General features: G+C 35.6%; 1 protein-coding gene across 3 annotated transcripts in view; it reads left to right on the forward strand.

Annotated features, from left to right (window-relative positions):
- CFAP61 (cilia and flagella associated protein 61) overlaps window positions 1–12,450 on the forward strand; it is a 343,664-nt gene that overhangs the window by 92,519 nt on the left and 238,695 nt on the right. For all 3 annotated transcript variants that reach the window (XM_072634555.1, XM_072634556.1, XM_072634557.1), the window contains 2 exons: window positions 2,788–2,827; window positions 5,980–6,119. In XM_072634555.1, coding sequence (XP_072490656.1) covers window positions 2,788–2,827; window positions 5,980–6,119 — 180 coding nt within the window. The remainder of the gene's footprint in view (window positions 1–2,787; window positions 2,828–5,979; window positions 6,120–12,450) is intronic.

Here is a 12,450-nt window from a genome sequence, read left to right on the forward strand (position 1 = left end):
TCTTCTCTTTCCCTTTTCAGCTCCCTTTTGTGTGTTGTCTTTGCTCATTAGAATGTCAGTTTCTTGAAAGCAGGGACTATCCTTTTCCTTGCATTTGTATATTCAGGATTTAGCATGTGCCTTGCACATATTAAGTGCTTAATAAATACTTGGTTTTTTTTCCTTTCCTTCCATTATCCTCCTGATAAAGTAGAGCAGAAGCAAGACAAATCACAATCATTTGTTAATATTTAATTGACAGTATTTTTTTCTTTTATTTTTCCCAATTATACTTAAAAACCATTTTTAACATCCACTTTTTAAAGTTTTGAATTCCAAATTTTCTCTTCTCACCCCTCTCACCTCCCTGAGATGGCAAGCTGATATAGGCTAAGCATGTGTAATCATGCAAAACATATTTTCATATTAATCATGTTGTGAAAGAAAACAGACAACCTCCCCCCCCCAACAAACAAGAAATATAAAATTTTAAAAATATGCTTCAGTCTGCATTCAGACTCCTTCATCATTTCTTCTCTGGAGATGGATAGCATTTTTCATCATAAATTCTTCAGAATTGTCGTAAATCATTGTATTGCTGAGAATAACCAAGTCATTCACAATTGATCATTGTGTGATTTAGCTGTTGCTGTGTTCACTGTTCTCCTGGTTTGGCTCATTTCATTTTCATTCATGTCTTTCCAGGTTTTTCTGAGAGCATTAAACTCGTATCATTTCTTGTAGCATAATAGTATTCCAATCACAATCATATACCACAACTTGTTGAGCCATTCCCCAATTGATGATTTCAATTCTTTGCCACTAGAAAAAGAGTTGTCTACCTCATGAAAGAGAACTGATGAATTCTGAGTACAGATTGAGGTAGATAGCATTTTTCATCATGGGTCCTTTGGAATTGTCTTGGTTTATTGTATTGATTAGAGTATCCAAGCTTTTTACAATTGATCATCATTACAACATTGCTGTTACTATATACAATATTCTCTTCACTGTGCTCACTTCACTTTACATCAGGTTCATATAAGTCTTCCTGGGTTTTTCTGAAACTGTCCTGATAGTACAGTCATATTCCATCAAAACCCTATACCACAAATTGTTCGGTCATTCCCCAATTGATGAACATCTTCTCAATGTCCAACTCTTTGCCACCTCAAAAAGAACTACTATAAATATTTTTGTACATATGGTTACTTTTCCCTTTCCTTTGATCTCTTTGGGATATAGATCTAATAGTGGCATTGCTGACTCAGAGGGTATGCACAATTTTATAACCTTTTGGGAATAGTTGTTCTCCAGAATGGTTGAACCAGTTCACAACTCTACCAAGAGAGTGCATTAATGTATTTTTCCACATTCCTTCCAGCATTTATTATTTTCCTTTTCTGTCATCTTAGTCCATCTGATAGGTGTGAGGTGATATCTCAGAGTTGTTTTAATTCAGATTTTGCTAATCAATAATGATTTAGGGCATTTTTTCATATCCTTTGACCATTTATCAAATAGGAAATGGTTCATATTCTTTATACATTTGGCTCAGTTACTCATATATTTGAGAAATGAAACCTTTATGAGAGAAACCTGCTGTAAAAATATCTTCAAAGTTTCCTGCTTTCCTTCTAATTTTGGGTGCATTGGATTGTTTTTTTTTTTTTAATGTAATTTTATGTAATCAGAATTATCTATCTTACTTCCTAAGGGGAAATTCTTAAGGGCTACACAGAATGGATACAAAACTTCCAGGAGCTGTGAATTTACCCATTGATCACTTATGCTCTGTAAGTTTGAGGCCTCTCTCCTTGAGAGACCTTGAATACACAAAAGACCTTGTGTATACAAGGGGAATGACCTGGTCTGGAGGGAATGATTTTGCAGCAACTGTTCTTGTGATATAGATTTAGTAAATTCCCTTTCAAAAAGCTAATTATTTCAGGGTGATAATCAGGAGGACTTCAGTGGCCTCATGAGAGACAGTTCTTGAAACTACTGCCCCTTCGGATTCCCTCAGAAAACCTGAGAGAAGATCTCTGTCCAGTGAAAATTGGAGTTAGGGAATTATCTCAGAGAGAGTTACTCTAGTTCCTATCACTAAACCTGACTTCAGTCAAACTGGAACTTGTGGTTATTATAAAAAAAATTCAAAAACAGTTTTTGCAAAATATCATAGTTTGTTTTGGTTTCTTGGTTCTTTTTCATAGGTCTGGTGGGTAGACTGAAATTAAATTGTGACAATTGTTGGTCAAACATGGAGTAAACTGGCTGTGAATGAGAAGTATTGGACCCCCTCAATGGCTCATCGGTGTTTTTGCAATCTGATGTCGTCACCTCTTGCTTTTTTATTTTTCTTTGTAACTAAATGTGATGATTATATGAGTTTTCAAACATAAATCTGATGAATCACTGTAGCTTGCTTGTAAATATACATCTGCAGCTGGGGATAAAACACTTTGCATGTTAAAGAATAAAAGGTCAGAATGGCCTATATGTCCCCTAACAAAAGGAAACGATAGATTATCTCCACTGAGCAAGCTTCTTTCTGTTGCCTATTCAAATGCCCAGAAATTATTAATTGCTGTAATATTGCTTTGGGCTCTAGAAAATACTCTAATGACAACTGATGTGAAGCTTATAACGTCTTCAATTGATTAATGCTCAGCTAGAAGCACTTTCTGGTTAGTAAGGATGACTAATTGCTGCCTGGAGGGACAAGGAGCCATAAATCTATGTAAATCTACAATTCATGCTAGATTTTTCTTCATTCTCTTACAATATTTGCTCTTTTGTTTACAGGTCGTTGGATTTTATGCAGTTTGTTTTCAGCCTTTTTCCTGTAAGTGAAGAATTTTTAAGAAAAATTTTGTTATGAGATTTAAGTATTTATTTGTAAACCATGCTAAGTAATATTCAAAAATAAAATGCAACATCCATTTTTCCAAGAGTGGTCAGCTTTGAATACTTCTGGTCTTCCAGGAATAAAGTCAAAAGTCATGTTATACACTATTAAAAAATAGAATGCCATCTTATTTTGTACTCATTTCTTAGTCTTGGTTGTGTTGATGATCTTATAGGCCTTTTGCATATGCCTTTTCTAGGTAGATTTACTAATATTTTACTCCAGCTCTACAACTAACAATTCTACCACTTCTATTATTAAATAATGAGGTCTTATATAAAAAAAAAGAGCTTGGTTGTCATGTGTGGCTGATAAGATCAGCTGCATTCCTCTATAGTTAGACTGCATGTAGATTCTGGGCAGTTATATGAACATGGCACAGAGGTGTCCTAATTCAATTTAAGAAACAGATATTTAATTCATACTATGTGCAAGGAAGGCCCTGCTGAATATGGCAAAGTGGTAATTCCTGACTAATTCTCTAGTGTGTTGGTTATTTGTCTAACTGATTTGCAGGAATATTTATTTGCCTTGCTTCCAAAAAAAAAAATCATGCAACCCAGATCTTATTTTTTGGTTGTAAGGCTGGACATATCCAACTCAGAATTTTTCCTTTCTTATTTCTCCATTTTGCCCTCTTAATGGGGAAAAACTGCTTGTAGAGGACAAAAAATATTGGGGAAAAGTTGGATGAATCTGAGGGCAGTGAAGAGTTTAAAAATTATTTCAGTGACTGGCCTATTAGTTAAATATGATGTGAACCTAGCATAATTGTTCAGTTGATTAGTCTTGGTAAAACTGATATTTCTAATGATTTTTATGAAAATCTTTTACTATTTACTATTTTTATGCAATGGGAAATGACCAATTTTAGTTAAATTATAGTTTTAAAAAAAACCTGTAGTTTAAATTGACCTTTCACTCAAGGTAGTGATAACTTCAAGAAAATAACTTAATCTAATAAAAATAGTTTCTTTTGTAATTTTTGTTAGTACAATGAAACATAATGATTTCTCTGTTGTCATTTCTTTTGAATGGAACATTAGTTTTATTCTGCTTCCAAACCTTCTTCGATATTATTATGTTTTCCTGAACATAGAGTTTTCAAAACTCATCACCCCAGAAAATGAACTAAAGAAGTTTCATTTCACTGAGTTTGATTCTTTCCTTTTCTGAAGCCCATGTAAATTACTTTCTTTTTTAAAAATTTTATTATGAGGCACTTGGGGTTAAGTGGCTTGCCCAGGGTCACAAGTTAGTAAATGTCAAGTGTCTGAGGCAGATTTGAACTCAGATCTTTCTGACTCCAGGGCAGGTGCTTTATGTAAATTCAACCTTCAAAATTACATGGGACAATAATATTGTCAGCAAACAGAAGTTCCAACTACCTTGAACATCATTTCAGCATAAAATCCCATAGTACTAGCCTTATTTTTAGAGTATAAGAGAATGACATCATTGTACTCTCTTGCACTGCGGTTGTCCACTTGAACACAGAAGATTACTGTCCCCACCTAAATCCGTCACTGCCTTTCAGCTGTTCTGTCAGTTGACAGTTAATTCTAGTTCACTCAGAGACAGTTTAACAGCTTGAGTTCCCAAATTAAGACTGTGTCATTCATTAGAAATGAATAAGGTGCAGGTGAAATGATGATTCACTCATTTGTGTTGGAAACTCTCTGAGGGTTTGGGATTAGCAGAAGTAATACCTTTACAGGGTTCAAGAGAAGGCAAGATCCCAGGGGCACAAATTAACAGATAAGAATGGAGGAGCACTTTCTTTTGGAGCCTGGTAGAAGAACCAGTGTACACACACCCACCTACACCTACACCCACACCCACACACACACCCACCCACACACACACACACATGTATAGCATAGCACTTAGTTTGTGGCTTCAGCCTTAACACACAAAGAATCATGCTAGTGAGAAAAGGGCATTTGCTTATACAAACAGGACAGTTTTATGTTCAAATTCATAATGATGCATGCAATGTTCTTTTAAAAATATATTTAAATAGAACTACAGAATTTTAAATCTGGAACAGACCTTGGAGGTAATCAGTCACCACGTCTAGAAGGGCTTAAAAGTCATTCAGTCCAGCTCCTCATTTTTACAAATGACAGAACTAAAACCCAGAGAGGTGAAGTGATTTAGGATCATAAGACCAAAGATTTAGAGCCAGGAGACCACCATAGAGCTCAGCTAATCTACCCCGTCATTTTACAGGTGAGGAAACGAGGGTCTAGTCCAGGGGTGGGGAACCTATGGTCTTGAGGCCACATGTGGCCCTCTAGGTCCTCAGGTGTGGCCTTTTGACTGAGTCTAAGTTTTACAAGGCAAATTGTTCTATTAAGGGGATTTATTCTGTGAAGTTTGGATTCAAAGGACTGCACTTGAGGACCAAGAGGGCCAGAGGTTGGCCTTGAGGCCACAGATTCCCCACCCCTGGGAAAGGTCACATAGTAAGTGTCAGAAGCAGGATTTGAGCCATGATCCTTCAACTCTGGAGTCAGTCAATGCTCACCCCACTGCACCATGATGTCTTCCTCTTTAAACACACCAGACTCCCTCATTTTATAGTTGAAAAAAAGGAGGCACATAGAGGTTAAATGAATCCAGTTCTCCTGATTTAGAATAGTACTCTTTCGACTGAGCTACATTGTCACATTTATTGGTACTACAAATGAGTAAACACAGTGAACATGGATGTATAGATTTCCCTTAGCTAAAAATCTGGTTCCTTAAAATAATTATGCTGAATGAATATTTACAGAATGTATACATACCATTTGTTTATTTAATTTTCTATCAACCTATCAAAGCATAAAGCATAAAAATTATGCATCATTTTCCCATGTGATGGATTAATGCTTTGCAACAGTAATTGTTTAATAAATGTTTGTTGAATGAAATTGAGTTAAATAGTTTAAGCTAAACACTTTTTCCCTGATAAACTTTCTCCCCTACCTTCTTGCCTTAGTGGTATATGTTGGGGGTTTGTTTTTAATGATAGCCTTAAAATCAGCAAAGGGGTTGTTTGTTGTCACTCAGTTGATAGGTATTTTTTCTTTTTATCATTTTAGCGTAAAGACTTCTGTGTAATTTCTGTTCCTCATCTCACACCTGAGTTTATTCTAATCCAGAATTTCATTAGGATTATTCCTTTTAATAACTCCATTCTTGATAATGATCTCTATGTTTTTCATCGTGCTGGATTGCTCAAGTAAGTAATGCATATGTTGTCGAATTAAGATATGTTGTTTCTTAAAAATAGACTAGATCAAGTAATTACCTTTCATTTTTATTATTTTAAAATTAATTGCCTTTGATTTCAGTGCATATCTTAGTAGATGTAAATGTTTAGTTCCAGAGGAATTAAAATCATTTTTCTGTTATTTGGGTGCTGATTATCCATTTTGGAATTTTATAATAATTTCTTATGTACTTATTCTCTTTGTCCCCTTCCATTGTGTTTTCAAAGCACTTTATCTCATTTTTGACTCACAAAAATTTTATGCAGAAGGTGAAGCAGGTAGTATACCTTGGTATCCAGCATTTTGAAGGAATGAATAATTCTGAAAAATGTGAAATTTCCAGTTAGCTGAACTATTAACGTTTTAATACTGAAGCTTTTTATGTGAACAATTTTTATACAAACTTTTAAAGAAAGTTCATTTTTTCATTTCATAAAGAAAATTCATTTTCCTGATTTAACAAAGAAAATGAATGAAAAAAATGACCTTTCCTAGATCATACAGGGTTAGCTTTGTGAATACCAATCATTGTTTTATTAACGCAGCTTGTAGATGATGTAGAATGTAAAGATAAATGGTACTGACTTTATAACTTTAAAAAAAATCCAGAAAACTTTTATTGTGTAAGACTGATTGTTTTTTGGAATTTGCATATTTTAGGTAGAGTAAAAATGACATATGATATGTGATATATGACCTCCAGTGTGGTATAACATGGTTTTCTTTCTGCAAAATTGATTTTTGGGTCAATGAGCTTTCTTTTAAGTGACTTCTTTCTGACCCAAAATTTTTTTTTTCGCTATTGCTATATCCTCTAACTTGTCTACCACGTTATCTGCTACTTTTGTATCACTAGCACAATGGAATTCAGACACCTGAGACCTTTTAGCTTATACACTTTTGATCTCTTTTACACAACATTTCTTTATAAAGTATGAAAGAACTCTACATTTTAAGTCTTTTCCAGACTGATTCCTATGAAATATTTATCATGAGAAGTTGGCAGTTCTCTGCATAGGTGATCTCAAGGAAAGGGTGAGAGAGTGACTGTTCAGCCTGGGCTGAGCTAGGATTCTCCTGACTCAATTTCCCCACTGACACCTGCCAGACTTTAAGCCTGACTGAATGCAAGTGGACAATCTAACCCTGCCTGGAATAGACATAAAGTTGGGGAGATATTGTATCCCTGCAATGTCCTTACTATTGGTGGCAATTTCCTATAGTCAAAAGGTTTGTAAGCTTAATACCAGATCTATTCAATTATAGATTATGGGCAGGGGGACATCTGTGGTTGTCTAAAATTAAGCTATTAGGCATAGGACTTCAGATCAACAACAGTAAGTTAGGGTCCTTTAATTCTTAGTAATACTATGGAGACAAGCAGGCCAAGAGCTTGTGAAGTGAGCAACATAAATATTGTTTGTATCTCAATTGGTTAATGTTTAAAAAAAAAATTTCTTTGGTGGTCCATATTGTAAATGCTTTAAAAAGAAGTATCACCTGACCAAAAGTTGGAATTGCTTTATCTGTTATAAACTGTGTTAAAAATAAATAATAAAAAAAGAAGTTGGCAGTTCTTCAGCCATCACACCAAGCCACACTCTTCAAGTTTTTTTAATGTTTCATTTTTTAAAAATCCACATACTTACAACTTTAAGAATTTCAACTTTACTATGAAATAAAAATCAAAGTCCTACATAAACCTGCCTGTATGATGGATAAACTTTCTTACAAAATCCCTTCTGTAATGACATTTCACAGTCATGTAATGACAAAAGATTGAAGTTATCACCCTAAAGAAATTTAACCAAAATCAATCAGTTGCTGTAGTGAGGGAGTCAGAATACCTTGACCAAAAAATATTTATTGCCTTATTTCTAATCTCAAACTAATGTTTTATTCTTTATTATAAAAATAGAAAGAAGGTTAGAGGCACATTGGGAAATGCAGGTGATATGAAAAGGAAAAAGAACATTGATGAAATTTATTTTTAAAAAGACTAATATATTTTGAATAATTTAAAGATCTGGTCAGTGTTTTGGATCTTGAGGCAACCAGACCAGGGTCATTTGCAAATAGGAGCATATGAAGGAATCTCATCAACTCAAAGGAACCTTTTATTAGGACTTTGTGCTGAGGATCTTCCATGGTAAATATAATTTGGAAGTATACATCTCCCTATTTTATGCCTCACTTGATATAAAAATAAATCACAGGATCATTGCACACTCTTAGAAATACATACATGTATATATAATATACATTATAAATAAAACATACAATTCTATATCTTTCAGAGAATCGAGACTCTTTTATGATTTTTTTCCCCAAATGCATAGGAGATGACTTGTTGGATGAAAGCCTTTGATGTAGCATTCTGTTTTACCAAATCAAATGTTCTTTCTTTGTTTCTTTTGCTCTTCCTTCCTTCCTTTCTTTTTTTCCTCTTTTTTCTTCCTTCCTTTCCTTCCTTCCTTCTTTTCTTTCTTTCTTTTTTTCTATCAGCTAACAACTAGTGTAGAAGGATCCAACATACTCTCTACCTCAATTATGTAATCATAAAGATGTATTTGATCATAGAGTGCCATTTCCAAGAGCCTGTTTGCATCCTTCTCAGTCCATAATCAAGAATGTACTCAATGTGTACATAAATTATTCTTATCGAGATTTTGTGGAGATTAGAAAGTAGGTATATAAATTGACAGTTATTTTCTTAGCTGGTTTTTCCTCCTTTAACAATAAGAAAGTTCATGATTTTTCCCCAGTAATTCGGAATAGTACCCTCTTTCAGATATATTGAGATCAATCCCTTAAATGCTTTTAAAATTGTGTTGCCTCCAGTGTGGAACTCTTCTGTGGATAGTTGGTGTAATCCAACTGCTTTTCACATTTTTATTTTCTTTAGTGCGATTTCTGCTTCCTTGTACAACACATTGGAATTACAGTGTTCGGTTCAATTTTGCTGACTCCCTGTAATTGATATAGAAAGCAGTTTGTCATAGAAAATCTTCACCGATTTTTTCATTTCTCTCTCTCTCTCTCTCTTTCTCTCTCTCCCCCCCTCTCGTGTGTGTGTGTGTGTGTGTGTGTGTGTGTGTGTGTGTGTGTTGGGGCGGGGGGGGGGGGTTGTCCTCATTTCATCTTTAAATGATTTGGCTCAGTTGGGTCTCTTGACAAGCTTGCTGTAATTTTGTTTTTTCCAAACTTTGCTTCTCTCTTTTTCATGAGGTTCTAGCACTCATGGTCTTCCACCACCTTCTGCAATAAGATTTTATCCCCAAAAGTTTACATTGTAATCAGGTTACCCCTGACTGCTTTATCTGCTCGGCAATGAGTTGAAGTGTATCCCGGCTAAAGCAGTTTCTACGCTCTTCTAGTCCTTCGTTGTAGTGATTGATTGGCTTTGGTGTGCACAGCTAGGTTTAGCATAGTCACAGTTTTACTGAGAGTGAGGTTTTCTTTATCCTTTTCCAAAACTCTCCTCCATTAGCTAGTCCATTTTCTTTCTTCCTCTCCTAGGTTCTTTTACCTTCCCTAAAATGTTATTTCTAAATCCCATCTTTTCTCTAGTCTAATTGTCAGTCAATTCTTGCTTAACTATTAATTGAACAACTAAGTTATAACCCTTTTCCAAAATATTTATAGTTTAAAAGAGAGTCTTTGATCTCCTCTTCTTTGAGGAGTTAGGGGACTATACACATGAAACACTTCATATGCTGTCAGATTTGAACGATGCTTTGATTACTTTTGCTGAACTACTTTTTATTTTTGTTTTAAATTTTTCTTATAAGAAATGGCTCTCTAGCTAGGAAGAGAGGGAAAGATATTTCAGAGAATAAGGGCAATATAAAAGCAAAATATATTAATAAAATTGATTTTCTTTTAAAAAATGGGACTGCTTAGAGACAAAAATCTTTCAAGACACCAAGAATTAAAGCTTTAATGATGAATGGTATCACCCTGGCTTAGTCATTTACTGTCTATTTGGATCAGTCACTTAACTATGCCTCAATTTCCTTCTGGGGCACACTTCTGTCTTGTATATATCTACCTTTTAAAAGATTGTCTTTCAGTGTTTTATTTCATTTAATTTTAACTTATAAATTTTGTAGCATTCGATGAAATCTGGCTTTGTTTGAATTCTGAAACCGACTTCAATTTATTGAGATTTGTTCCAAACCAAACTGTTGTAAATAACCTTCAGTATACAGAAGTTGTTCTCTGCATGTGTGTTTTGCTATCCTAAGTGATTTTAGTTTGTTATAGTTGCTCCCTTGTTGGTGTTTCATTCACACCTATTAAACTACACTAGAATCTCACTGTTAACACGTTCTGCAGGACTGTGTTGTAAGTGAAAATTTTTCAGTGGAGTCCTTCTGGTGCCTATAATGAGAAGGTTTCTTGAATAGGGTCAGTGTATGATAGACTTGTCCTGTATTGAATTCTCTTCTATATAGTGGGAAGTACAAGAAGACTCTAGCATACAACTATGCCTCCTTTGGATTGAAAACCATTAGATTGGTTTTTTTCCATTCCCTTTTATCTCTACCATCCTATTTACTTGATCCCTTCATCCTTATTAAATTGGATAAGAAAAGTCCCTTCTCAGCACTTAGTTGAGTGGCTGGCATTTTTGTTGCTGTTTTTCAGTCATTTCAGTCATATCTGACTCTTTGTGACTCCATTTAGGGTTTTCTAGTTAAAGATACTGGAGTGGTTTACCATTTTCTTCTCCAGCTCATTTTGTAAATGAGGAAATTGAGGTAAACAGGTTTATATGACTTGCCCAGGGTCACACAGCTAGCTAATAAGTTCCTGAGGCTGGACTTGAACTCAGAAAGATGAGTCTTGCTGGCCTGACACTCTACTTACTGTACCACCTAGCTGCCTCTACCTGGCATGTAGAAGATGTTTCATAAATGCTAACTGACTGACCTCTTGACATCTTTGGCAAGATTAAGAGATTATTGACATTTATATAATAGGGAGAGAGAGAGACAGAGACAGAAACAGACACAAAGAGAGAAAGACACAGAGAGACACACACAGAGAACACACACACACACACACACACACACACACACAGTGAGAGAGAGAGAGAGAGAGAGTTAAACATTAAGTATTTATTGAGCTTCTATTGTGTGCCAGGCAATGTTGCTAAGTCCAGAAGATATAAACAGAAGCAAGCAAACAGCGTCTCTCATCAAGGACTTTATATTCTAGTGGGGAAATGCAACACTCACAAAGGGTCCTGAAAAGGTACAGGCAAGGTAAGAAAACTGCCTAGAAGTGACGGAGATGCCTGAGCCCTGCAGAGAGCTCTCTATCACAGTGGGGGGAGGGATCCAACATAAGGAGTCCAGGTTTCTGGTGGGAGTGGAAATGGTGGAGAATAAGGCCATGTTGAAGAGACTGGGGAAGTGATTTTACATGCATTCATTCACTTGATTGTCACAAGCCCATGAGATTTACGTTTCAGATATCATTACACTCACCTTACAGTTGAGGAAACTGAAACTCAGATTAAGTGATTTGCCAAACAGTTACACAGCTAGATACTATCAAAGGTGGGATCTGAACCCACTGCCTCCTGACTCCATAAAGCTGTCATGCTGCTGAGATTTTTCCCCAGTTACTGGAATTTATATCAAATCATATAATAACTCAGACTCAGGTTTGGGAGATCAGCAGAGTTCATATACTTTTATGTTCCATTTCATGTACAGTGCATTGAGATGCTACCAGTTTGGATTGTCTCATTTAATTTAATCTGTATACTGCTTAATGGCTGTATTAAGTAGGTGGTACTTTCCATACTAAATTGCTAAGACTTACTGACTCCATCTCCACATCTTTGGTACCTATTTTCTTGTCTCCACTCACATGCCCAATACTTTAGTCTAGGCCCCCATCTTCTCATCACCGTTGAGCCCCTCTTTTGACAGTTTCCCAGCTTGCATGAAAGAGGCATTACAAGTTGTGATACCTTCAGCACATAGTTGTGTTTAAAGCAGAGCAAGAAGTTGTAGAGGAGAAAAATACATTTAGAACCCAGAGAGTTTGTTCACAGATCAGTTGTCACAAATCATAGCAGAAGGAAGCAGGAGGTAAAGTCAGGGAGAGAATAGGAGGAATGAGTGTGAAAAGAGGTGAGGGCTTAAGGTGGGAGTAGTATCATAAATATGTTAAAAAAAAAGGGGGGGGGGAGATGGTGGTTAGAAGAGACCTGGGATATTGAGCCAAAGCGCACAAGCAGGGTTGCTTCATAAGAGGGGACAAATGCTTGCTGAAAGGCAAGGG

Source organism: Notamacropus eugenii, chromosome 1 (assembly GCF_028372415.1).
Source record: "Notamacropus eugenii isolate mMacEug1 chromosome 1, mMacEug1.pri_v2, whole genome shotgun sequence".
Lineage (NCBI taxonomy): Eukaryota > Metazoa > Chordata > Mammalia > Diprotodontia > Macropodidae > Notamacropus > Notamacropus eugenii.